This window comes from Podarcis cretensis (genome assembly GCF_951804945.1).
Source record: "Podarcis cretensis genome assembly, chromosome: 8".
Classification (NCBI taxonomy): domain Eukaryota; kingdom Metazoa; phylum Chordata; class Lepidosauria; order Squamata; family Lacertidae; genus Podarcis; species Podarcis cretensis.
Genome location: NC_137177.1, coordinates 30,442,357 through 30,469,720, shown reverse-complemented (window position 1 = coordinate 30,469,720; position 27,364 = coordinate 30,442,357). Strand labels below are relative to the sequence as shown.

The 27,364-nt window shown below is 45.2% G+C and overlaps 1 protein-coding gene across 2 annotated transcripts; it reads left to right on the top strand.

The window, feature by feature from the left end:
• Positions 1-27,085, top strand: CAP1 (cyclase associated actin cytoskeleton regulatory protein 1). 2 transcript variants are annotated; one of them, XM_079987769.1, is made up of 13 exons: positions 1-153; positions 13,396-13,517; positions 13,972-14,072; positions 15,169-15,246; positions 17,079-17,222; positions 18,080-18,165; positions 18,740-18,845; positions 18,950-19,136; positions 21,967-22,157; positions 22,653-22,776; positions 23,259-23,341; positions 24,278-24,421; positions 25,657-27,085. In XM_079987769.1, exons 2-13 carry the CDS (start codon positions 13,406-13,408, stop codon positions 25,738-25,740), a joined length of 1,440 nt encoding a protein of 479 aa, XP_079843895.1. In that variant the 5' UTR covers positions 1-153; positions 13,396-13,405; the 3' UTR covers positions 25,741-27,085. The 2 variants fall into 2 exon arrangements, with proteins under 2 accessions (XP_079843895.1, XP_079843896.1); XM_079987770.1 differs by having other exon boundaries at positions 76-202.
• Positions 27,086-27,364: the final 279 nt, after the last annotated feature.

Genomic DNA, 27,364 nt, shown 5'->3' with positions numbered 1-27,364 from the left:
CCTCCTTCACTCTGGCCGTCTCTCGCGCCTTCTTCTAATTGCAGACAAGCCCTCGCGAGCGTATTTCCGGTAAGGCCGGAAGTGGTGCGGGTAGGGTTACTGGGCGTCTCCAGGCGGAAGTGGAGCAGCCGGGAAGAGGCGAGCTGGGCAGAGGTGAGTGGGTGGGAGAGCGAGAGAGACACACCCTGCGTGGCTGAGCGAGGTAAGGCAGCAGCAGCTGAGGCTCCCGAGGGTAGCCTGTACTTGACTGAGGTGTTTGGGGAGGAGGATAAGGAGGGGACGGGGGTTGAGTGGTCAGTATCATGCACGTTTGAAAGGGTTTGGGGGGGAGGCTGAAGCAACGAGTGTCTGAGGTGCTACCTCGGGGACAGGGAGGAGGGGCGGAGAGTGTTTGCATGGATGGAGTCAAGAATAATCCCAATTATTGCGCTAATTTTCTGGGGAAGGGACGCTTTTCTGCCACATGCTTGACAGTCCGGTTTATCCTCGCGAGGAACGACCCTGGGATTCAGGTCGCTGTCATCTCTGGTATTTGCCTATTGTAAGGGAGGATTTTGAACATGTTGTTAAGTTGCATTGAAGTCATGTGTGTGTTTACTCCGGAGAAAGTTGCGTTGGGTGGAGAGGGCTTAACGCTCGGGAGCGCATGGGAATTACAGCCTTAGGAACTGCTGTGTCAAGTGGCTAAGGTGACAAGGCGAGCTGTTAAGTTGTTCAGGACTATTATTTGGCTCTGTGTAGCTGGAGGTCTGTTCACCCTTGTAAGGTTTGGGGGGATTTTTTATTTTTTTTTTTAGTTATTTAAATGCTTCACCAGGAGTTAAAGGGTCTGGATATTTGAATTTGAAAACCTCTGAAAGCTATGGAAACAGCAGTTATTTTCTAGTATGCATTGTGCATTTTGATTTGTCTTTAGAACTTTAGCAAGCCACAGTCAATTATGACAAATTGTGTAGCGAAGTGTTTCTGTGTGTGTGCGCGCTAGGTTGAGTAAGGATGCTCAATTTCAACACATCCTGTTTGATTTTGGCGGGCTGAACCCTTGGCAGTGAGGAGGGTGATGGCCTACCAGAGACCCTTCTCTGTAATGATCCCGAAACTGCAACTTCCTCTCCATAGAAGTGTGTCATACACTACCTATTTACAGCTGTAGGCGGTTATTGAGGGCATATGTCTTTTCTGCCTTTGGCAGTTGAATTTTTATTGTTAGTGTTCCCCTATCTGTAGTCTGGCATGTCATATTCAACTAAATTGTTGCACTAGTGGAAAGTAGCACAGTGGTTTATTCTAGTGCAACAGGACTCCCCTGACTTCTACTCTGTTTTTTTTAATAGAATAATAGAATTGTAGAGTTAGAAGAAGCCACAAGGGTCATTTAGTCCAACCCCTTGTAGTGCAGGAATTTTTTGCCCAACGTGGAACTCTCACCCACCTTTTCACCCTCTTCATATATGCAGAGGAGGGTTGTGAGAACCTTAGAACAGCGTGTTGGGGGCGGAAAAAGAGACAATCTCCTTAGCACTATGTTGAATTCAACCCATTGTATCTGGTGTCTTGTGTTGTATAGTATCGTACTTAAGGGCAGGTTTGTTTTATTTGTTTTATTGTACTGTGTTATCTTTTTAGACGTAACCCACCCTTGGACCTTACAGTGAAGAGTGTGCAATATTAATTATTAGTAGTAGGAAGTATGCTTTCGTGTGTGTGATTCTGAAAAGAGAGAAGTCTATATACTGTCTGAAAAGCACCTTCTGATGGAAAGAGTATAATTGGAATTCAGGTTAGGAGCCCATATACTAGGTACAGTGGGAAGGTTTGTAACTGTATTGGGGGTTAAAAGGAGCCATAAAATGGTTTGCTGTGCCTGATCCTGAAAGAAGGAAGCAGATTTACAGCAGGAATTAATTTATACTACATAACCAACTGCCAACCAGTTGTGGATAGGCTACAGTAAACATAAATAATTCTTCTGGGTATCCTGTCTTTCATGTTGTGAATTGAAGAGGTGATGGATGAGAGAGCTAGCTGGGCATGAAAATAACAGGAGGCGGTGGTTTGCAGATGAGTGGTGGAATACAAAAGTGTATTTTGGTTCCATGAAAGATTTGGGTTGGTTTTGGAGGCATAGTGCGAATTGGAGTAAGGTTTTATCTTGGTAGGAGGAGCTTGGGGATTGAATTGGGAGTCAGTATCTTGTCTTATTGATGGTGGCTAGGCATAAACTGACTTTAAGCTGTCAGTTGCACCTTCATAATGTAGTTTCCATGGTATGCTGAAGGTGTGCCTATTTGCCCTGGTCTTTGATGCCTGAGATAAAATAATTTTGAACCGGCCCTATTCTCCTTGTAGTCATGGGCTTTAACTTTTTAACACCTGTTTTTAAAATGTTATAACCTAATCTAAAAAAACAATGCAGGTATAAATGTGTCTGGCTGGCTGTAGGCTCTGGACAAACACAAAAACATATTTAACTTACGGAATTCATGATAGGGTGGTGGCCGCTAGCTTAGATATTAGGGACTGGTTGGCTCAGAAGTTGTGCACTTGGATATCAGGAACTGGGGATAAAGAGGGGGAGATATCTCCATACATTGCTTTTCAACTTCCCAGAGGCATGTGGTTTGATGAAACAAAATGATGGATTAGCCGACCCTTGGTCTAATTCAGCAGGGCAGCTATGCTAAATGTAATTGCTATTGAATTGCCTCCCCCTTCCTTTGGGGCAGGGGCTACATGCCAGCAGATGCATATTTAGTGTCCTCAATCCAAGCTTCAGAAGAGCTCTGACATTGTAAAATAGAAGCCTTTGCCCTGTAGTCTAAGGAAGCTGCAGACTTCTGCCCATTTCTCTGCAGCACGCTGGCACTAGAGACACTTTGCTTCCCAACTGCTGTGTTTCCCAGTTAGTCAGGAACTCTTGGCCAAGGATCCTCCTCCACTGAGTCATCAGTTGCGTGAGATGCATGCTTCCAAGGGTAAGCACAAATGTGAGAGAGGAGGAAGCTAGTACTGTTTTGTTTCTGGTTTGTTAACTAGACATAACAGAGCCAAGTGAAAACCAGTTGCATAGCTGTATGAGAAGGAATAATGATTCCCAGGTGCACTTATCTACCAAACTTAGTTTAATGTAAAGAGATTTACTTACAGATGTCCTCCATTAAGGCAGGACATAGACCCAGATTGCTTTATGAGAACTTCTGGATTAATATTTGGTAGCAGCCTGTAATTCGTTCAGTCAAAGGCTCTTGTAATGTGTTGGAATGGAAGGTTTTGCTGTTGGTGGATTTGGGCTCTCTTTTCAAAGGAGTTGTTTAGAGGAGTGTGAATTGAACTTTGGACTGGAAAAGCCTGGGTTTAGTTGTCCTGCTGCATAATGAGAGAGACTGAGGGTTTGCTTAATCCTCTTCTTCGGCTTAAGTACAAAAGATGGCGGCCACACCATGGGCCTTTCCTGTAGTGGCACCATCTCATTGGCGCTCCCTTCTCAGGCAGGTGCATCTGCACAACGCTTTCCTAAACTGTAAGAAACATCAGACTTTTTAGAGTAACAGAAATGTTTCATATCAAAACTTGCTTGCAAGATTCTCTTGACTGGTCTTGTAACCTGTATGTAAAAAATTGTGTTTAATCTTGCAGGCACAGTAAGAGCTTATAATTATATACACTGATTTTGCATGATAGAAATGTAAAAATAAGCATGAAGCTCACTGGATGATCCTGTGCTCGTTATTATGTCTCAGACTGGCGTACTTTGCAGGGTTGTTGGAATAAAATGAGAGAGACTTCTGTATGCTATGTTGACTTCTTTGGAGAAGGGATGCAGTACAAGTGCGGTTAAAAAAAAATACAAGTATTGGTGACTCATTTGTGCATCTCTGGTAAAATTCTGTGAGCTCAATTTGCTAGGAACTTTTCCTGCCAACGCCTCCTTGAAATTTGGCCATTTTCTTGCTGCTCCTTATACAGTCAAACCTTGGTTCCTGAAAGGCTCCGTTTTGGAACGTTTCAGCTCCCAGATGCCAAAAAACCAGAAATAAATGCTCCAGTTTTCAAATGTTTTTCGGAAGCCAAAACAAAGTTTTTCGGCTTCCGCTTGAGTGCAAGAAGCTGTTGCAGCCAGTCGGAAGCCACGCCTCGGTTGTCGAACGTTTCGGAAGCTAAACGGGCTTCCAGAACAGATTATGTTCGACAACTGAGGTTTGACTGTAGCTTTCTCCTACAAAAGGGTACATCCCACCATCTTGCTCTTCAAATCTGTAAGACCCTTCTTTTCCCTGGACCCTTGACTCTCTTAAGGGTTTTTAATGATTTTATCTACAAAGGATTAGGAATGAATGACTGTGTGAATATTGACTTTTACTTAACTGCTTGAGTGACAAATATCTACATTAATAACTATAGTATGTTGTCTTTAGAAAGAAATGGCCAACACACTTATCCCCAACTGAAACTAAGGCTAAGTATTTGCAGCTGGAACAAAGTCTGTGCCTGCAAAACCATACATGCTCAGATCATCCCACATTACAGGAATCTCTCTTTGTCTCCCATTGCAAACTTTTTGACTGCAGACTACTGGGGACAGAGAAGTTTCTTACTTTGTAAATAAACATTGCTCTGTATAGCACCATATATACCCATGAAGGTAAATAAATGAGATTTGCTCATGCGATTGTCAGGTCAACAGGATTTGCTCCGGGGAATTTTAGATGCATTCTGATGTGAAATGTGTTCAGTGGGCATTTCAAGCTTCTGCAAGTATCGGCTAGCATGACTCTGAATCCTGCTGCCAGCTCTAGTAAACAAATGGCTTTGGCACAAATGGGAAAAGAGTACAGTGGTGCCTCGCAAGACAAAATTAATTCATTCCGCGAGTTGCTTTGTCTTGCGATTTTTTCGTCTTGCGGAGCGCGGATTCCCCGGGTATTAACGGTTTTACGAAAAAGGAAGCAAATCCGCAAGACGTTTTCGTCTTGCAAAGCAAGTCCATAGGGAAATTCGTCTTGCGGGGCACCACTGTACTCAAGTTAGGTGCATTAATGCAATTCAGGGGTGGTGCCCTCTTTCTGCATATTGGCTTCGTGTTACACTCCTTTTTTTTCTCCACTGTTGCTGCTCACTGCCTAGCACGGCTTTGGCAATAAAATGTGGTTTAGTTTCTCTTTCTGGAACAAAGCATGTCTGGTGGTTTTTGCTTATGCGGTTGATAATGGAAGCAAGGCAAGCTGTAGGGATGGGCAAGGTGCGTGAGGCCCCATGTCAAGGATTTATACTTGGGAGAAGAGGAGTGTAGTCGTTGCATTTGTGTTTTGGAATGGTAATGAATTTGTAGCACCCTGCTTGTGGTTAACGCTTAGCTGGAATGAAATATTCAACGCAGCAATAGAGAAATTAAAATAGTAATTTATTTGTCAGACAAATAAATATGAGGCACAGTGGTATATGGTTACCAAGCTCTGGCCTGGCCTCTTGCCATTCTGGCCAGCACTTATATTTCCTTAATCCAGCCCCCTTGCTCCTCCTGTGGCTGCCTCTGTCCAATCAGCCTGGTTGAAATTCCTATTGGCTGTTTGCTAGAACCAATCACAAAAGATACACCCATTTCCTTCTTGCCCTTTTATGGAAATCAAAAAGCTATATATTCTTCTATCTATAAATGACAAATAAGTAGTAATATATCTTACATGTGTCTCAACAAGGAATCTTAATTACCAGCTCACCTCTTGCCCTCCTTGCCCTATTGCCTTCCAAAACAGATAATTAATCTTGAATTTTTATCTTATGCATGTCAAGGATTGAGTTCACATCAACATTGAGAGATCTCCTTCATTTGAAGGTTTCTAAACAAAAGGCCTGACAACCATATATCAAGAGCGCTCGATTGGCGTCTTCTGTCTGGCAAGGGGGGGCTGGTGCCTGATGGCCCCTGTGATCTCTTCCAACTATATGAAATAAGAATCTAGCATTTCTTAAATCCTTTGCATAATTATATTTAAACTAATATATTTAATACATAAATAACCTTTTAAAAGGAAAAGAAATCTTAAAAGGATCTTAGTTTAAGAAACAAACAGCTTTTGAAAAGTCTTCCCAGAAAATGTTCTGTTTCTACCAGCTAGATGCTTTTTCACTGCTCTTGACCTTCTTAACCTTAGGAAGAAGATATGGCTCATTTTACTATTTATCCACCCTTAATTTGTAGGGTCAGTGTAACCTTGGCTGTCAGCCTGTAATTCCCTTTTTACGACTTTGAGAATTGTTTTCTGCTATAAATCAGGGGGGCCCCTTGTCTAGGAGTAAAAATATCTTGCCAAGGTTTTTTAGGCAACTGGTCTTCTAAGACTGGTCTTTTAAGATACAGGCCCTGATTAAACATATAAGCTTTAATAAAAATGCAGGCTTATGATTAGATGCCTCAAATTCTCATCTGATCTTAAGATGTGGAATACTAGTGAGCATCTTTTGCATGCATCAATTACACACTTGCGATATTAAGCAATGCAGCTTGGAAGATTTTAAAGTGTGTCTTCTTAAAAACTATGCTGTGACAGAAAAACCAAATCCAGTTGGCTTTATTCTCCACTACCCCACCTCCCACTGCACATACTAAAGTTCTTGAAGGCAACATTACTATACCAGTTTGAGCTACAGCACTTTTTGCAACAAAAGCATTCAAAGGCCGAAGTCCTTCCAGGGGTCCTTTACCTTTACCTTTTACATACATACACACATAATTTTATTCGTATGCCATCATTCCATAGTTCAAACCATGCTCAAGGTGGCATACAAAATGGAAAAATGACTAATTACAACATAACAAAAGAATTCACAAACATTAAATAAAACAACGCGTGCAACCCCAGGCAACAAAACCCTCTAAACCATACCCCAGCCACAGAACATATTTGTTTTTCAGGCACTTTTAGTGAATCAGGAGTACTTGAGGGGCATATTAGTATTTGAGTAACACTTGTGTAAGAGCTCCTTGGCAGTAGATGTAGGGGTTGAAATAATTACTCTGTTACAGTGAAGAGACATGTTACGGTAGAATAAAACCAGATATGAATGATATGTTGAACCACTTGATCCATATGCAGTCATGATGTTTAATGTGGCTTGTTTTCTGTTAGCAGTGGGTCTCAATATCTAAAGTTTCAGTAATTAAGGGCTAGCCACAAATTTGGGCGTGAAACCACGCTTTGAAGTAAAAACAGTCCTTTGGCAGTTTAGAGGTTAACAACTATATTACATGCTTTGAAGTGTGTTTGCAAACCATAGTTTGCATTGGCTAATCATTGTTGCGTGTGCGCTGACAAAACCACAGCTTAGGTATTTTCCATGGCTTTCTGTTTGCAGGTCTCACTGGACTTCCTATAGATGCCCTCGGAAGACATGGTTTCTTTTTGTACCCTTGGAATTTTAACCATTGTTTGTTTCCTTAATGCTGACTTTCAGTATCCATGCTTTTCCTAAATTTCATGTAGAGATGCTTGGATATGTGCTTCTATGAATTCATCATCTTTCTACAAGAGCATGTATCACTAGCAGTTAAGCTGAGTCCAGGACCAATGCCTTTATAAACAATTCCAAGAATATAAATATTTCCAAGAGTTGTAGTTTGAGAACCGGCTTCAGATACGTTTGGTCTGCATGTTGCAAAGTCTCTTGGATGACCACAAGCGAGAACTAGGGAAGTCTGACATTCTGGAGGTAGGCATTAGCTTCTTGATGATCAGGAACTTATTTTCCTAGTGGTCCACTTCAAGGAGGCCTCATGTTCCACCGCAGACAGACCTGCAACAGCTTGTCAAATTCCTCTGGGTTAGAAGCCACTCTGCTTCTAAGCTTTCAAGGAGCAAGTAATCCCTATATCTGAAATGCAATCAGAGAGAGGGTAATGGGGCTCTAATCCAATCAGACCCATATGGAATGCAGCAGAACGGCACCTCTGTCTGTTCCATTAACCATTAATCACTTACAAGCAAATTCTTCTATTGAAATGTCTATAAAGTCTCAGCATATTCAGACAGCGCAGAGAAAGGCCTGTAGCAAAGATGTTCAGCTGCATTTTGATTTTCGTACTCTCTTCAAATGGATGCATACAAAGAAACAGAACCAATTATTACCCTAATCCCACTCCACCCCCTTCCTGCATTCTTTTATAGAATTATTCATGAAATGGAAAAACTAGGAATGAAGGAGATTTAGCCTGTGGTTGTTAGACTGGAAATTTTTAAGGGTCTTTGTCATAAATCTTAGTGTAATGGATGGGCCGGTTACAGCTAGGGTGGCCTCGTGTGACTTACATCTGTATTCTGTATTCTGCGCAGCCTCGCAAACAGATTGACCACTGCATTAAAGTTTATGGGCGAGCAAAAAAGCTTTCACCTACTGAAGCTGACAAGGTACTGGCCTATGAAAATCTTACTAGACTGCCCGCCCACACATAACCTAATTTAGATGCTTGTGGCCTAAAAGAATCAATTTTAGGAACTTCTGTGGCCGACTTACCACAGGCAAACCAGATCAGGCTTTTTTGCAAGCCTGACCCTTTGTTTCGAGTAAGTTTATTTGGAGTTGCCCCATTTCATCCTTCCAGCACTTGCACAAGTAAGTAATTCTGGGGTCAAATGATTGGCACAGGTTATGCAGTGAACTTAGGGGCTGAATAGGGGGTCAAATCTGGGTCTCCCCAGTTCAAGTCCAGCACTTAACATCAACCTGTTGATGTCTGGCTGTGGACAATATGACTGTTCATGTTGACCCATTTACAGCTGCTTTAGAATTGGTTGCTCTCAACTTTAACCATATAATTCAGCAGATGGAAGCACATATCCCGCCTTTCTGATGATGATGCTATAGAGTAGTGGTGGGGAGCCTGGTGTTGCTGGGCTGTAACTCCCATTTTCCGTGACTTCTTGATGCAGAGTTTGAGTTGGGCTTGCGTGACAGCTTGCAATTCCATTGCTGAAAGTAGTCTAGCATAAAGCAGAAGAAGCAGTGGAAGGTCCCACGTTTTGTTAGATGGGTTATCATCATAAAGTGGAGTAAAATGTTTGTGTGTGTGTGTCTCCAGAAGGAGTATGAATGGGTCTGAGATCCTATCACTGCTGGCATGGGCTTTTAAAGATCCACTCATGGTACCTCCGGATTGCTTTTGGGTAAACAGGCTAGAAGGCCTGTTTTCTAGTAAGTTGGTTCTTTGCCTCTTTGAGGCCATCCAAGCCTGGGAAAGCTAGTATGAATATCTGGCCAGGCCCATATAAAAGCTACTGAGTTGTGAGCCGAGTTGTCAGAAAAGTCCTACAGCTCTTTACATAAAAGAGAAGCTACTATGCATATAGGTTGCATCATTTCCAGATGTGGGAAGCTGTAAGCAGCTACACACAAGTCAGAACTGCTTTGCAGTTGTTTTCCAACTTCAAAAAACATCTGACTCTCCTTCCAGCATCTGAGATGTGTGTGTGGTGACAGTTCCAGGCTTAGCTCAGGCCATGGTTGTATCTGACCAAGTACTTGTCTCCACTGAGTGGTACTGTACTGGCTTACTGGCGTTTCAGACAGGAGTCTCTCTCACCAATTTCTGGAGGTGCTGGGAATTGGACCTACAACCTTCTGCAAGCAAAGCAGCTGCTCTACCACTGAGCCGTGGCACATCTCCCAGGAGTGCTCAGCTGCCAAAGTTCTGAACAAATCAGAGTAAAACTGTTCCTTCACCTTCACCCCTCTTTAGCAAAGCACTTAATTAGGTTCCTTCTGCTGGGTAGAATGGACTGTGGTTGGTATCCTTGTTTTCTATCCTAGTGTCCAGTAAGTTTGGATGGAAAATCTGGAAGGGTACTTGGGGCTGGATTCAACCCAGTACACTAGTGGAAGTCAGTGCAAGGATTTCCACTAGTGCAGTAGGGTTTTCCCCCACCAGGTCTGTTTGAGGAGGGGCATTAGGAAAACCACCTAGAACAGCTCCTGGGGAGGAGAGGGGAGATCATTCTATCAGGCAAACAGAAATGTTTGTGCTAATGGAGCAACCTCCTTGGTGCTACTTCACATTCCACCTTTAATCTTCTAATTCCTCCCTCAACAACAGTGATCTGTTGAATTTGTTGATGTCAAAAAGGTATGTCTCTGTTCATTCTTGCACTCTGAGAGGCAGCTTGCCCTCTGCTGTGTGAACAAGTGTCGGGGTTGCATGCAGACGAGATCTAGTTGAAGGGGAGGGGGTGAGATGGAGCCTTTGAGGAGCCGCTATTGCCCCTCTGCAAAGGGGAAGTCAAGAAGAGCAGTCTGTTCCAGGAAGGAAGCTGTCCTCTTCCTCTTTTTTGAGGCCAACGTGTGTGGGGAGAAGGATAACATTGCATCGGACTTCAGTTGTGTCTTTAGTGGGTCTTTTGATGATTCTTTAAAGTATCTGAGTCGTGAGTGTGCGTAAAACAATTTTTCTTTTCTCTCTCTTTCAGCAGAACTTGCAAACAGAAATACAATATTGATATAAACCACGGTTAAGTTTCCAGGCTTTCTAGTCATAATTGACATACTGTTTGTTTGCTGTGCTCTGTTGGCCCTGCCTCTGTCGCTTCCCATGGCAGTTATGGACTGCAGCACAGCACAAACTGCTCCACTGACAGCTGCTGTGAAATATGGGTCATCCCTAACCGCAGACACTCTTTTGTTAAGCTGCTGGCTTCTCCACGCTTTGCTTGGGTGTCTTGACTGGACCCTGAAAGGGCAGCTGCACAACCCCCATGAGTACTGCACAGACACACTGCAAAGTTGCTGTACAGCTAATTGCATCCGCCTGGAATTTAAGGTGCAAAGAAGCCTGGAGTATAGCTGAGCAAGTGTTCCCCCCTCCTTTATGTCCTGCGCCACAGCCAGTGATTGCAAAGTGAAACGTTGCCTGGCTTCGTTCTGAGCTCTTAAGGCATATAAGGGAATTCTGTTCTTGGCCTGGGGTGGTGATTCATGCTCCAAATGATGGCTGTGATTCATTGTGCAAATGACCTAAGCGATTAAAAAAAAGTAGCTGCCAGTTCCTCCAGGCTTTCCCCTCACACTAGGGAGGGAGGGAGGCAAGCTTGAAATGGTCTCCCATTTAGAAGGCTACAGACAGACTTTGTGCTCCTGTTACAGGAGGCAGCTAGCAAAACTCGCGTGCCAAAATCCATTCTCCTTCGGCATTTCTTGGAAAACAAGGTCCTGTGCAAAAGCATGAACAGGGATGCCATTGTTCATTATCTTGGGCAGCTGGCTTGTCTTGGCCCGTGTAGTAGGCCTCCTATGCTAATTTGTCCGCCATGGTTGGGATTGGGTGGCTTCGATGGTTTTGCGATTGCTTTAAAATAGTGTCTGCCTCAGGTAAGCTTTATGACTCTCCCTCTATTTATTGGAGAAGAGAGGAGCCACTGCAACCCTTGACAAGCCCTTAGGATTTGCCAGAAGTGTTAGGTTTCTCTATGATACTCATTTAGGCCTGCCCTCCCTCCTCTTCGCTCTAAACAGATCCTGTACAGTGGTGCCTCGCAAGACGAAAAGAATCCGTTCCGCGATTCTCTTTGTCTAGTGGTTTTTTCGTCTTGTGAAGCAAGCCTATTGACAGCTTAGCGGATTAGCGCTATTAGCGGATAAGCGGCTTAGCGGATAAGCGGCTTAGAAAAAGGGGGGGGGGAAACCCGCAGGAACTCACAAGACATTTTCGTCTTGCGAAGCAAGCCCATAGGAAATTCGTTTTGCGAAGCACCTCCAAAACGGAAAACTCTTTCGTCTAGCGAGTTTTCCGTCTTGCGAGGCGTTCGTCTTGCGGGGCACCACTGGTACTGTACATTTAGATGAGAAGAGCGAGGAAGGTTGGGTTGCTTACCTCTTATGTGGGTTTGAAAGCACTCTGTGACTGTCTAACTCACCCTTTGCCAACCAAGTGGTCTCCACACGTTTCAGACCACAACTCTTAGGGAATTGTAGTCAAACACATCTGGAGAGTACTAGTTTTGATAAAAGTGCCTCATTACCTGGAAGCCAAGGAGAAGAGAGAATCTAATAGGGAAGACAAAAAGCTATTTCACTGGATGCATGAAAAACTTATGGGAACTGTTTCATAATGTGGTGGGCATTTAGATGCCCCTTAGAAATGGATTGGGGAAGTTCATTGAGGACAGGTTTGCCTTTGGCTGTTAGCTTGGGTAGCTAAATGGGGACATCCAGAGGTAGGGTACCTCTGAATATCAGGTGCAAGGGCTGTTGCTTTCAGGCTCTGCAGGGGTCTTGAAAGGATCAGGCTGTCCGCATCCAGAAACAGGCTGCTGCATTACTTTTCTTCCCATTTATATCCCATCCATCTTCTGTCATGGGTACCCAGGGTGGCATTCATGTGGTTTCCAGATGGACACCCATACAGGCACTGACAGACCAGGCCTACTTATCCTCAGCAAGGTGGTGGCCTCATGTGCCTTCACATCATATCCTGAATCTAGACCATATCCTGCTCTAGATGAAACTTGGGGTGGTCTTGTGTTCACTGTAGCCTTGAGTCTGTATTGCTATCACCAGCCCAGGCCCATGGCCTAGGCTCACCTTGAGCCCTTTTTCCATACTAGAGGGCACAAAAGCACAGCTTGGCTGTGATCTTTCAACCAAGATAGCCAATGGCTGTTGGAGGTCAGAGAATTGTGTGTCTGCCTGTTGCACAGCTCCTGATAATGTAGGTGTTGTGATACACATGCAATGTCCAGGGCTCATTAAAATACATGCGTACCTTACCCCTGTAGTGTCAGTGCACACACAACTCAACTACAACTCAGAGCCTGTGAGATAGCTCAGTCAGTAGAGCATGAGACTCTTAATCTCAGTGGGTTTGAGCACCATGTTGGGCAAAACGATTCTTGCCTTGCAAGGGGTTGGACTAGACAACCCTCTTGGTCCTCTCCAACTTTAAAATTCTGTGATTCTTTGATACTGAGTCATGCTTGGAGTTGACCCATTGAAATGAATGGACTCAAGTTAGTCATGATTTCCGGGGGACTATTCTGAGTATGACTTGGTCAGAGACAGGCCGCTGTGTTTTCAGGATCAGGATCTTTTGGAACAGAATACTGTACTCATTTGGGGGCACTAGTTACAGTGTAGCACCTGCAATTAAATAAGTGCACCAAAAAAGGTAAAATGGGAAGTTATCTTTGTTTACAATTGTTGGGTTGTGGACCCAGAGCTTCTGGCCAGGACCTTGTTTGTTTTCAGCAGGGAGTTGTTCCCAAAAAAGGTACGGTAAGCAAGAGTAAGTAAATAGTCTTCAATTGCCATTTCTTCACTTCAGTCTGAGATTGGTACAAGATTGCCCTTTGATTAAATCTATATTAATATTGGCTCCGTCAAGCTTTCCTCTAAATGTATGGTCTAACTTTGCAGGTGCTGAGAGATGACAGAGCTGCACGGTCTTGTGGAGCGATTGGAGAGAGCTGTGGGCCGCTTGGAGATGATGTCCCATGGCCCTGGCACGCAGGGCGGCTGTGGAGATGGCCTTTCCAAAGGTGAGAGGCCCTGACTTGACCAGTGTATTCAGGATGAATTACTTTAACTTCTCCCACTTAGTAGGAAAGTCAGTGCATGCAGCTGACTTTGTGTAAACCAGATTGGGATATGCAAGGAAGAGGAAGTGAATTTCCCTAATTGTCAACCCTCAGCAGCTAAACGTTGGCGTCACATTACTCTGGTGTCAGCAATGATACTGGCATTTTACTTAGAGTCCAGCTGCTTCCTTTTAAAAGTGAAAAATCTAATTAGAGCCAAGACTTGGGTGCTAACAGGCAAGGATTTTAATAAACCTAGAGTGCTCTGCCAAAGTTTTGTGCATTGCGGCTGGGAAAGGAGGGGCTGGAGTGGAGGACAGATGCTTACTGCAAAACATGACTTGCAAATGTTTCAAACCAAATCCATCTGCTGTCTCTCGGTTCTCATGATTGACTTGCTTGCATTCCTCTACAGACATAGCTGAGTATGTACAGGCTTTTGACACACTCTTGGCGGGTCCAGTAGCTGAATACATGAAGATCAGCAGAGAAATTGGCGGTGATGTCCAAAAACACGTAAGGCTCAGGCTTTCTTCCTATTTGGGGAGAACATTTGCTTGCTGCACTCAAAATTTAGGTTTGGAAAGTAGCTGGCTAATGTTCCATCTGCGCCCCCCTCCCCCCCGAGAGTTGGAAGTGGTGCAGTAAATGTTTTATCTGTGGTTTGCCCATCCATCCCCCCATAGTCTATGTGTACACATTTGCAGGGAGTTATTTTCGGCAGTGTCTCAAAACCATGCAAGTATTTTTTGCCAGAGACTGTAGTGCACAAGGAGAGTTACGTTCACACCACAGGCTACAATGGCTCTAACAAAAGTCTACAAATTGTCAGTCTATTTAAAAACACCAGCAATGCCTCAAATCACTCTTACTTCTCCGTAAACAACCAATACCAGCAGCTGTTAAAAGGGCAGTTCATCCAACAGGTGGCTACAGTCAGGGCTTTTTTCCACCTGGAACTCACTGGAACTCAGTTCTGGCACCTCTCAGGTGGGCACCATTGCCATTATAAGAGAACAAGAGAGGTGTTCATGGTGAGTTCTGACACCTCTCTTTCTAGAAAAGTTGCACTGTCTACAGTGTTGAACTAGAATCACAAAGACTTGGGTTGAAATATCCCCCTTGCCATGAAACACATGGGTTGACTTTGGGCAATCACATTCTCTCTGATGTGCTAAGGATGAACCGGGTTGAGATAGAGGGAGACATGTGCCCCACTCTACACACTTGGAAGAAGATTAAAACAAAGTAATAAAACTGCCTGAATAAACAGGGGCTGATCAAATTGATTGGCGTTATGGAAGAGTGATTTTGGAGTATCAAGTATACAGTATAGGGAGGGAACTAGAAAATGCACACTCTTATCCATATTCCAGGCGTCCCAAACTCATACAGAAGAAAGCCGGTCTTACTGTGAAGCTGCTGCAGTTGATACTTCAGAGCTTTTGGCTCTTAATATGAAACTGACCATCACATGTGCAGCACAGTCCTCATTGGATACAGCTGGTGCTCTTTTTGTCAGTATATTACCACCCCATTAGCAATATATATGCAACTAATTCATGCACACCTTTTCCCCCTTTTGCCTCTTGGTATCCTCTTCTCCTCCAAGGCTGACATGGTCCATGCAGGGTTGATGACAGAGAGGGTTCTCCTGGTGACAGCATCTCAGTGCCAGCAACCCACAGCGGTAAGTCTGGGGAAACCCCTTGTATTTCAGCAGTGAAGCTCAAGAGCAGGTGCAGCTGGAAACTAGATTCCTTTTTCCAAAGGATATAAAAAGTGGTCTTCTGAGTGGGGATTCCCATCTGCTTTCAGCCTGGGATTGTTGAAAAGGGTTGTGGGCATGGTCAGCTGTGGGGGTGTGGTCAGTCACCACATTTTCGAAGCACCCCCACTTTGTGGTGCATGCTCTGTATTTTCTGTTTTTTCTCTCTCGCACACAGCTCCTTCCCAATAAAAAATTGCTCCATTGACTTGCATGGGAGGAAAAAGCTACACACACACACACACACACACATATATACACACACACACACAGTGGCTGGTGAGGTGGAAAGAGTCTGCTACTGCCAAAAACTCCTTTACTGTCAGGGCGTGGGCTACCCTCTCCCACTAGACATTTTTGGTAATAAAGCTTTCTACCCCATCCCCTTAATTTGCATAGGGCAAGGATGGCTGGCCTGTGTCCTTCCTGATATTGCTGGACTAGAACTCCCATTGTCCTTGACTACTGGCTCCCTTGTTTGCTTGGGCTGATGGGAGTTCGAATCTAACAAGATACGGAGGACCACAGATCAGACACCTCAGGGATAGGAAGAAAGTTGCAGGACCTCCAGATGGCAGGACACAGTGAGACCATTTGCAGGCAGCATGGCATGGCTTCATGGGTGCTGGGGTATTGCAAGTGCCTGTTCCAAGACAAGGACTCATTTTCCGGGAAGCCAAAATCTATAAATTTAGAGTGAATCCTAATCAGGATTTAGCAAATGGTGGTACCAGGTGTGTACGTTGGTAGGATTCTCCCATAACACCTTCCTGTCCAGGAGAAGGAATTAGGGTTTGGTAGGAAAGTAGTACCTTCCTTTCTTGCGTGACTACATGATGTACAGAACCTGGCCTATCTGCTACTTTGTTCCTCCTTCCCCAGAAGTGCCTACTATGGATCAGTCAACTAACTTAGATATCACAGTGAAACAATTGCTACCTGCCACTTGCTTATTTTCCTCTTCCCTCCTTGCTCAATTTTCCTCTTGTGTCTTGCCATTTTGAATTACAAAAAAATGCTTGATTGCTTTGACAAAGGTGGTAGGTAAATGTATTTAATTCATTTATATTTTGCTTTTCCTCCAAGGAGCTCAAGGTGGTGTACATGCCTCCCCCATCCCCAAGAAAACCACTTGTGAAATATGCTGGGTGACTTTAGGCCATTCATTCTCTTTGGTGTGAACCAGCCTTGCAGAGTTACTGTGAGGTTAAAATGGGGGATAGGGACTCTATACACCATCTTGAGCACCTTTGAAGAAGATTAGGATCATCTTTCTCCCGGCATCTTTAATACATGGATAATACTGTCACTGGCCTGGTTAGCACAACACTATAACTTAAGTCATGATTCAACTATGACTTGTTTTTTCCAAGCAGGATTTGTTTTCCAGCTGCTCTTGCCTTGTGCCTTTGTAGCTTTGTGAGCATTTGGGGTGGAACCATGGTTAAGGAAGGGTGCCAGTTTCACACAGTATGCCAAGCCATAGCTAAAAAGCTAACCAAGGTTTGTAGGTCAACAATAAACCATGGTTCAGCTTATGGTTTGACAGTAAACAAACCATAGTTAGGTTGCTGGGCAGGGTTTGGATCATCAAACAAACCCTGACTTAGCTTTATGTGCAAATCTGTCCACTGACTGGGGCAGGCAATCTAAATGACGGCAGAGAGAGCAGGGAATGCAAAGGCAAGGGAGACCAGCAGGTTTAAGCAGTTCACATCTTGCTCAGCTTATCTTCTGTAATTTTGTTGTTGCAGAACAACTTCTCATCTGTGCTGAAGCCAATATCTGAGAAGATCCAGGTGGTCCAGAACTTCCGGGAGAAGAACCGTGGCAGCAAACTCTTCAATCACCTCTCAACCGTTAGTGAGAGCATCCCTGCATTAGGCTGGGTCGCCATGGTAAGGGCTCAGGAACTGGTGCTTTTCTGTCAAAACTTGTTCTTCAGTTCTGGTACTCAAAGGGCCAGCAGGCCTCCCTGAAGCTCCTTAAACTGCTCTTATGTCTGTAGCTTTGTTTTTAAAATACAGCCCTTCTCAATTTCTGTACATGGACACATGCTAGGAGGAAAATATTGCATAGATAGCATGATTTCCCCCCTGATGGTACCATTCTCACATGGGCAGTTTTAGTTGGCAGTGTCAATCTGGTCGAAGAGTCATTCACTTTCTTCACTTTCCCCAGGGAAACCTGGGAGTTGTAGTTTTGTATGATTTGGCGGGGCTTTCTTAACAGAAGCTTCAACAATCCCTCCAGACTACACTTCCGAGGATTCTTGAGGTGCACTAGATACTGTTGGATTCCCAGCCAGTATAGCCAGAGATTGTGGACAAAGGTAGTTGTGGCCCTCGAGGTGATGGAGTACAGGTTCCCCACCCTTGAATTAAGGGAAAGTCATTGCCATTAAAATGATATGGAATTAACAATAAGTTGGTGGTTTTGTGCCCATAAGCTTCTGGTTTCTTTTTGTATTTCCTGAGAGATTACTTAGTCCTTGTCACCTAATTTTCTCTCATCCAGATGCAGTTTTCAGATTTCAAACGGCACTTCTGGCCTTGCCTCTGTTATCTGGGAGGTCCTAAACTGTTGTGGGTTTGGGGATGGTGTCTCTGCCCACTACCTCCTGGCAAGCTTGACTTCTGGTCCTTAAACTATTTCACTCAGAGGGTCATTTTCCAAATAACTCTGGTGGGTTTGGAAAGCTGCTGGGTCAAACGCGAGAACTTTTACGTTCTAATGACGCCCTGTCTTCTCATAGGCTCCCAAACCAGGCCCTTACGTGAAGGAAATGACTGATGCAGCCATGTTTTATAGCAACCGGATCCTCAAGGAGTACAAAGATGTGTAAGTGTTGCTTGCCTCTTTGGGAGGGGGAGCCATGGGGTGCTGCCAGCAGCAGAGGATTTTGAGGGGAGGCGGCATTGGATCATCTTCCAGTGTTTGCGTCACTTAGTTAAAAAAAATTACTCCTCTCCCTCAGATTCCTAACAGCAGGAGGTGGCTAACCATTTTTGGAATGGGAGTGGCATGTTCTTAAACTCGGCCACTCAAGGCGGGCTCCACTTTTAAAAGGGAATGCTAAGAAATGAAGACAGTTCATGGAAAATAAGAATGCAAGGGTGTGGAGTTACCGTGAATAGGACTACTGAGATGCAAAGTTTTGGAATGCTGTTAATGAAACCATACAGAAGAGCAGGGAGAGAGATGGTGCTGTGACTGCGTAGAAAATGAGGGAACCTGAGTAGTGGCGGGGGGCAGTGCAGGGTTTCATTCCCAGAAAGCTCTGAATAGTCAGTTTGTGAAAAGTTCCATCTGCAAAGCAGGAGGGTAGGAAATCTACGGCTCCTGTTGCAAGTGGAGTTTCAAATATCCCCCCTTACCTAGACCAATTAGTTTGCCTGGCTCCTCTTTCTCCTAGAGATAAGAAGCATGTGGACTGGGTGAAAGCTTATCTGAGTATCTGGACAGAGCTGCAGGCGTACATTAAGGAGTATCACACCACTGGGCTGACCTGGAGCAAAACGGTGAGTACAGGCTGAATGCTGATCTTCAAGGCACCACAGAACTCTTGCATTTATTATTCTTGACATTTCTCTGTTTTCTGTTCCTGTCCCATCCCCTTTTCCAGGGACCTGTTCTAACTGATTCAGGAAATGGATCCCGAGCAGCAGCTCCTTCTCCTGGTGGCCCCCCACCCCCGCCACCTGGCCCTCCACCCCCTCCAGCTCCCACCTCAACAAATTCTGGCTCAGATGACCCTGCAACCCGTTCCGCACTTTTTGCCCAGATCAACCAGGGAGAGGCTATCACTTCCGGTAGGTGAAATTAGTTAATGGAATGGCAAGGTGAGCAAATGGCTGTGCTCTAAGCAAACTCACTTGGGATAGCAATTGCAACCCTTCTACACAAAGCCTTTGTGATCTGCAGGGGTCCTTTCGCTCCAGTATCTGGGGACAAGGTCCAGCGTAGTCCCATCTTTTGAACCATACAGATGCATTTGTACCCATGGTCTTGTTGCAGATGGCCCTAGAGGATTTCTTGGTCATCTTGGTTTTCACAAGCTGTTCTTAAAAGTGAATTTGCATAGCTTTTCACTGACACAGCAGAAATGCATGGCTAATTCTGCTAGTGTGTTTTGATGCATTGAGTGTACAGAATGTTCTGTTGTGTCTAGATTCCAGTTTCCTGCATTCTGATTCATGACACCCCTTTGAGGAATTCCCCCTCCCCCCCAAAAAAAAACACCCTTGGGTCATAATTCCCTAAACCAGTTTTGCTTGCTAAACAGGCCACTCAACTTCAGCGTGCAAAACATGAATTTTGAGAATGTCCTTTCCTTGGAGAAAGCAACCTGAATGTTTTGGATGAGGAGTAGAGGTAGCAGAAGTGGGTCCATAAAATACCTTTGTGGTTAGTGAAGATGGGAGAAATCTGCACTCTGGGAATTGCAGTGGCCAAGAGGGAAACCCAGTAGCGAGGGAAACCCAGCCAGATGGGCAGGGTATAAATAAATAAAAATATTACTGTTATTATTAGAGGACTCCAATGCTGGGCTTGGTGAGGGTTGATGATATACAGAAGATTTAATTTTATGTATCCTATGGTTCAAGACCTATCATTTAGGGACGTGGGTGGCGCTGTGGGTAAAACCTCAGCATGGTCGGCGGTTCGAATCCCCGCGGCAGGGTAAGCTCCCGTTGTTCGGTCCCAGCTCCTGCCCACCTAGCAGTTCGAAAGCACAATTAAGTGCAAGTAGATAAATAGGTACCGCTTTCTAGCGGGAAGGTAAACGGCGTTCCGTGTGCTGCTCTGGTGCCAGTTCGCCGGAGCAGCTTCGTCACGCTGGCCACGTGACCCGGAAGTGTCTGCGGACAGCGCTGGCTCCTGGCCTATAGAGTGAGATGAGCGCACAACCCTAGAGTCTGTCAAGACTGGCCTGTACGGGCAGGGGTACCTTTACCTTTATGGTTCAAGAAACACAAATATAGTGAGGAAAGCTTTTGTACTGCCTTTCTGGGGAATTGATGGAGTTTAATTTTTGGAATCTGCAGGCCCTGTATGGTAACCTGAACAAATACCGTAGTTGAAGCTAATCTCTGATCTCCAGTATACTCTTCCTTAAGCCAATTAATTCCTATTTTTTTCTTTTCGTCAAGTGAAACCAATTAGATTGCAGGTAGTTGTGGGGGAGGGCATGCATGGAGGACAGTGCTGTGTGTAAATTGCACATACTGCAATGCAGTAAGCCAATGCAGAGATCTCCCTGCGGCTCTGGAAGCCACTGCTTTTGGCTTCTGGATGCAAATAGGGTGCCTGCTGAACCGTCAAGAACTTGAACCTGCTTTTAAAGCTATTTTATTGGATCATTTTAAGCGCAACACCAATCATCTGACTGCCAGTGACAGAAGCAAAAATAAGGGGAGGGGAGAAAGGGACATCTCGCATCACATACCACTAGGAGCACTGAGTCTCTGTTTTCATGTAAGCTGAGGAAAGACTGCTTTGTTAAGGATAAAATTACAGGCATGCTCTGCATGTATTGTAACCAGCTTTAAACCTTAAAAAATGTGATGAGTTGTTTCACTCTTCCATAGCCCTTTTACTGGCTGTCTAGATCAGCAGCAGATGGGAGCGAGAGATTTCCTTCCTAGGGTGGGATGGTTTTTAACATGGTTAAAACTTGTACCCACTCCTTCCTCTAAATCCAGTGTGTATCATCCTTTTTTATCTTTGGAAGAGCCCTGTGGGGTAGGTTAGGCTGAGTGTCAATTAGACAAGAGGAAAACACCTTGGCCAAGATGGCATTTGAACCCAGGACTGCCTGGTCAAGAGTCCAGCCCTCCACTCGCTACTACTCCACACAGGCTGCAGTGTCTGTGCCTGCTATTTAGAACCAAAAGTCTCTAAGAATTGAGGACTTGGCAGCCCTTTAGCTAGCCAGAGAGAGAAGAATGGGCAGAACTAGACCATCTTGGTTATGGACCCTGGTTTGTGGGGCTCTTTATTGAAAATGACAGCTCTAGCGACACAGTTTTTTGGGGAAAGCAGCGTATGACACATTACGATACGATTGTAGTAGTGGATTTTTTCCTGAGGCTTATAGCAATTTTACTTTGAATTCGTTTTGCTTTAATTACATTACATTGGTGTTATAAACCCTGGTTTCTAGACTTCCACGTTGAAATTCATTTTGAGCTTTTTGAGTAAAAGCAGCACTGAAGCCAACCAATTGGTGTCAAGCTAAAAATGGGAACTAAATTTGTCTACAAGGCATAAATGGCTGGTGGTCTGATGCAGGCTGTGGTGGTTTCAGGGGGAAGTTCTTGGTTCGTAAGAAGCGGCTCTTTGGGCCTGGCTCTGACATTGCCCTTGTGGTAGAGAAGCGGCAGCTCTGCTCTGCTTGGGGGTAATGTTAGATGTACTGAAGCTTTAGAAAGGGTGACTCAAGCGTGGGAAAGGCTTGTGCCTGGGGCTGCTGATAAGAGGTGTGGGAAGGAGCTGCACTGCGATGCTCCCACACTGCAAAGCTGCCACAAGAATGGAAGCGCCTGGGTGGGGAAGAGTAGCTGCTGGTCATGGCTGAGGGGTGGCTCTTAAAGCTGGTGGCATCTTCAAGGTGGACGTTAATGGTGGTTTCCCTCCTAGGCCTGAAGCACGTGTCGGACGAGATGAAGACCCACAAGAACCCAGCGCTAAAGAACCCAGGTGGTCCTATGCGGACGGGACCAAAGCCTTTCATGGCTCCGAAGCCAGCCTGTCCTGTCAGCGCCTCCCAAAAACTGCCTGCGAAGAAGGAGCCTCCTGTGCTGGAGCTGGAAGGCAAGAAATGGAGAGTGGTGAGTTCCGAGGGGCTGGGGCGTCACAAGGGTCCCACGCAAAAGACTCCCCGCTGCCATGGATAACTTGAGATTTCATATGAGAAGGTGGAAAAAATCTGAATTGTATTTTGCATTTAGATCATGCATGCATTTTGAAGCAGGCAGCATCTTAGAAGAGGCACGTCATCTGCAGTTCTTAAGAGTACTTATTAAAGTCTGCTGTCCAATTAATTCAAGCAGCACCTTTAGTCTTTGTTTTAATAAATTAGAAGGAGGGAGGAAAACTTTGTCCTCTAGGTGCTGGACTCCAGCTCACAGCAGCCCTAGCTAGCATGGCCAGTGATGAGAACTGGAGTCGGGGGGGCCAGAGGTTCCCCATACCTGACCCGAGTAAGAGAGTCTTGTAAGGAGACGCTGGCTCATTGCTGTCCATCAGGCACATCTGCAGGTCATACGCTTATCCGAGGAGGGAAGGGGCTGGAATGAGCGGCATTTTTTCCCCTTCCTCTTTAGGAGAACCAAGAAAATGCCTCCAACTTGGTGATCAGCGACACGGAGCTGAAGCAGGTGGCCTACGTCTACAAGTGCATGAACAGTACACTCCATATCAAGGGCAAGATTAACTCCATCACACTGGGTAGGTTCTTACTGGCTGGGGCTGGGGTGGGAGGCTTTAAAAAAAGAAGAAACCAACAACTCATGCCCACCAATCAGCTCGTGCCACTCCAAGGGAGGTGGGTGCAATTCTCTGGTTCAATACACTGTTGGCTTCATGCACCAGTTCCCTGCAGGATTTAACACCCCACGCCTCCCAAGTACATCAGCTGAAAAGAGGGGAGTTAAATCCTGCTCAGTCCAACAGGGTTCACCGCAAAGGTCTTCCTGATAATAGGTGGGGAACTGGTGTGTGAAGCCAAACCCCATGGAGTCCCCCCCCCCCCGGTTTCTCAGTTTCCCAAAAATTACCCTTGCATTGCAAATGAGGAGTGCTGTTGTTGTGACTTACCTTGGAGCACCCAATGGATGGGTGGCTAAATCGGGACTTGCTGAAGTATTCTTCAGCCACACTGGAAAAGGTCCTTAATGGTCCTTTCTGTTCTCTTTCCCTCTATTTTGTAGATAACTGCAAGAAGCTAGGTCTGGTGTTCGATGATGTGGTGGGCATTGTTGAGATCATCAACAGTCGGGATATCCAAGTTCAGGTAATTTCACTCCCTCACCCCCAGCCAGTTTTGCTTTCCCTTAACCTCGTAAGGGTCCTCACTCTGCCTTGCCTCTTTTGAAGAGCAGGAACCCTTAAACAGATGAGCAAGAAGAAGTAGTCTTTGAGGAGGGATTCAGGGTCTTCAGATTCCCTAACAGAATTAGAAACCCATCTTGCTCCTCAACCCATGCACACACACATTGCTCCGAACCCAGAAGTGACCCAAAAACGTCCCAGAAAGGGGTGGAACGGCGTGTTTGCCAGCTTTTTCAATTGCAGTTTCACTTAACTGTGCAGTGCCTTGGAACGTAAGCCCCATGTAAATGGGGGAGGGGGTTGCCTGTACAACAATTATCATCTGCATTAAAAATGGCAAAGGACAGAATACTAACAGCTAGGATAAATGTTTTAAAATGGCAACCTGTAGGATTAAGCACAGCTTTAAAAGGTATGGATGAATAAAAAATAGTTAGCACTGGGCAGGCCTCTCCATGGAGGGTGTTCCAAGGCAGGGCAATTGCATCCTGTGGAAACCCCAGTCTTGGGTTACTGGGTCCTGCCATCTTGGGAGTGAGACAAAGAAGGGACCCTCCAAAGATGATGTTGCATCCAGGCTAGGTTCACGTTGAGAGCAAGTGGCACTTGAAGTACAAGCCACTAAGAGCTTGAAAAGATAACATAGTGAATTTTGTTTCCCTTGCTCATAAGATTCACCACACTGCTGTTTTATGATTTATTGATAATTGAATGTGTTATTGATGGATCCATTGTCTTCATTGATGTATTATTTATATATGATATTATAAAGAGTACATATAAAGAGTATTGATAATGATGTTTTCAGAACAAGGAGAAGTGAACTCCTGTGTTTCTTTCAGACTTGTAGGGTGGTAGTTGATCTAGCCATGTCTAATATCCTTGCCTTTCTTGCTAGGTGTTGGGTAAAGTGCCAACCATTTCCATCAACAAGACAGACGGTTGTCACGTCTACCTGAGCAAGAACTCATTAGAATGTGAGATTGTCAGTGCCAAGTCCTCAGAGATGAACGTCCTCGTTCCTACAGACAGTGGTGATTTTGTAAGTTTCTTTCTGGTTACTTGATGTAGAAATCAGATGCTGGGAGAAAGCCACTTTGCTGTGGGTGGTGGTGGTTGCTGATATTGGGAAGAAGCCGTCTTGGGATAGCTCGTGGTCAAAAGTCACCAGGCTGAAGTGCTGTGTTGCCAAAATGATTTTAGCTGGCTTTCAGAAGCCCAGGCTTAATAAGGCAGGCAGGCTTTCAGTGGTTGGGATCAATGTACATCTGCACCACACTTTTAGGATTAAGGAGCATGAATCAAGAAGCACAGCTCTAAGGAGCTTAATATTGGGGTGGAGAACTGGATCCACCTGATAAGCTGAATGCTGCATTCCCTCACCCTCAGCAGGCTACTTTGACAGGTGGAACGGGCCCTGCCCACCTGCATTAACTTGGTATCACTATGTCAGATGAATAGTTTCTTCTCTGTAGCATGGCAATCCCCACTACAAAGATTCCAAGCCCAGCCAAGCAGGGCTTGAAGCTACTGCTGATTGGTGCCAACATCATGCCCCTCTTGGATGGGTGGCGGGCTGCATTGCAGATCCTACCAGGCTTGCTGTCACCACCTATCAGCTGATGGGCATGGCAGCAAGCCTCCTTTGCCACTGAGCATCCTAGAGTATACTTTAAGGGCCCCAGTTGTGCTTTGGCAGCTGCATCTACTTGACATCGCATTTGAAGTCAGGTGTGTGGTAGGGGGACATGGCTTTGCAGGCCAAAATTGCACCTGTGCCAGATCTAATTAGCCCCTTAGTCTGGAGATTCCCAGACCTGGCTTAATTTGGTACTTGCTCTGTTTTTTAAGTTGATATATTGAATGGGATGTTAATAGGTTTGTTGCTGAATTAGGTGCCTCTGCAGTTTTCTCATGTCTCCACCCCTGGCATGCAGCTCATTTAGACAAGATATGAAAGTGGAAGGTCTGCATTCAAGACAGTGCTGTCCCGGAATGCCAGTTATTGAGGGGGAGGGGAGCAGCCAGGCAGATTAGTACCTTGCTTGTGGGCTTCCAAGAAGCATCTTGCTGGCCGCTCTTGAAAAGCAGGATGCTGAGCTAAATGGGCCTTTGATCAGATCCAGCAAGGCTCTCCCTGTGATGGCAATAAGCTTTTGTGTTAGAGGTGTAGCTGTACTAAAGGACAGAGAGCACACAGGGGCTTTGAAAGCTGTACGTCTCTGCAAGTCACTTCCGTGTAAATGTTACTGACTCCAATATTTTGTTTCCCCCTAGAATGAGTTCCCAATCCCAGAACAATTCAAGACACAGTGGAACGGGCAGAAGTTAGTCACCACTGTCACGGAGATAGCTGGATAAGTTGACCTGGCGCTCGACATTCGCCCCACCACTGCTGTGGGACAAATCTGCTTTTTTTGGGATGATTTATAGATTTTCCTGTACCTTTTCCGCTCTCAATCTGCTTCTGTCTTCTCCCCGAGAGACTTGCCTACCTGCCTTTACTGAAAATACCTCAGGCTAGGATTTGGGGTAGGGTGGCAGAATCATTTGCTTCTATCAGTTGATCAGCAGGAAAGTGTGGCGTTTCCCCTTGGTCAGGCAAACCCGCATCACCAATCAACTTCTGTCTGGCCTTTCTTTTTGTGCTCCCTGGAGCCAGTATCTCAAGGACTTGGTTCTAGAGGTTTTTCTCTTCCCCTTTCATTTTAAGCGAAGGAAGATGGTTCCTCTTGGAGTAAAGCGAGTTATCAGGGTATAGAGTCCCCAGTGATATGTGTGTGTGACAGTGTATCTGGAAGGTGTGGGTTGGGGGAAGTACAAGGGAGTTGACTTCATTCTGTTTAATCTAATTGGGGCTGTTCAAAGATTCCAGGAATGGCTTTGCTGGACCAAAAGCTGAAGGACTGGTGCATGTATAGCATTCCTTCCCCCACCCCATCTCCCCATTTCCCCCCTTACGTGCTCAGTGTAAAATTCTGTGTTGTGCCATGATGTTGGGGGAGACCTCTCAGTTACAGGTGCCACAAGACTACCACGGGACAGGCTCCCCACTCGCCCCTTCCGGGAGTCTGTCCAGCGGCTAGAAAACTGCTGCTCACCCACTTCCATTCAAGCCCTCCTTTAAAGGGAAAATTGTGCCCAAAGGGTCCCTCTTCTGAGCAGCTGAGCGTTTCCAGGACAGGATTTTCCTTGGAGCCCATCTCTCTTTTTTTTAGGGAGGGATGAGTCTTCTTCATTCCAGGTCCAGTATTTAATTATTTGTAAGCACAAGTTCATTCTAATCCTCCATCCGAGCTTATTTACCCTGTAGAGTCTGGAAGACTTTCTCTGGCTGCCCTTCTCTCTGTCGCTCAGCTTCTTCTCCACCGGAAGGCCAGTGTGTGTGTGTTAGCATGGCACTGCAGTGCTTGCGCAGAGACCAAAGGCATGGTACTGTACTGACCCACCAAAGGGAGTTGCCTGCGCACCAGAATCATAAGTGTTTTTGGATAGCATATGCATATCTTATTTCCCTCTTTGCCACATTAATGATTCCCCCCCTCCCACTAAAATGAAACTTAACAAAAGATATGCAATTTCTTTTTATTTTGAAACTGTCCTGTGACTTGTATTTCTCTCCCAAGGCTTGTGGAAATAAAACCTTTCTTATGTACTTAAAATTATACTGAAGATAGAATAAAGTTAATGCCAAGTTGCTCCTTAACATGGTGGTCCTTCCTAAGCTCCTCTGCAACCAGCTTCGTCCAGAAAAGCCGCAAACCTCAGTTTACAGCTTCAGACTCAATGCTGCTCTCTTTCAGCAACATTTCCAGCTTAAGCTTGTCTGAGGAGTCCTTGGGAGTGTTTTCACACTAGTCTCTCAGAGCCCGCTGTGGCTTCACTCAGAATTTCATTGTGGCTAGCGGCAGTGGTGGGCAAATGCATTCATGGAAATGTTTCCTGGCTTTGTTAAAAACTGTTACCACAGAGGCCACTGACATCT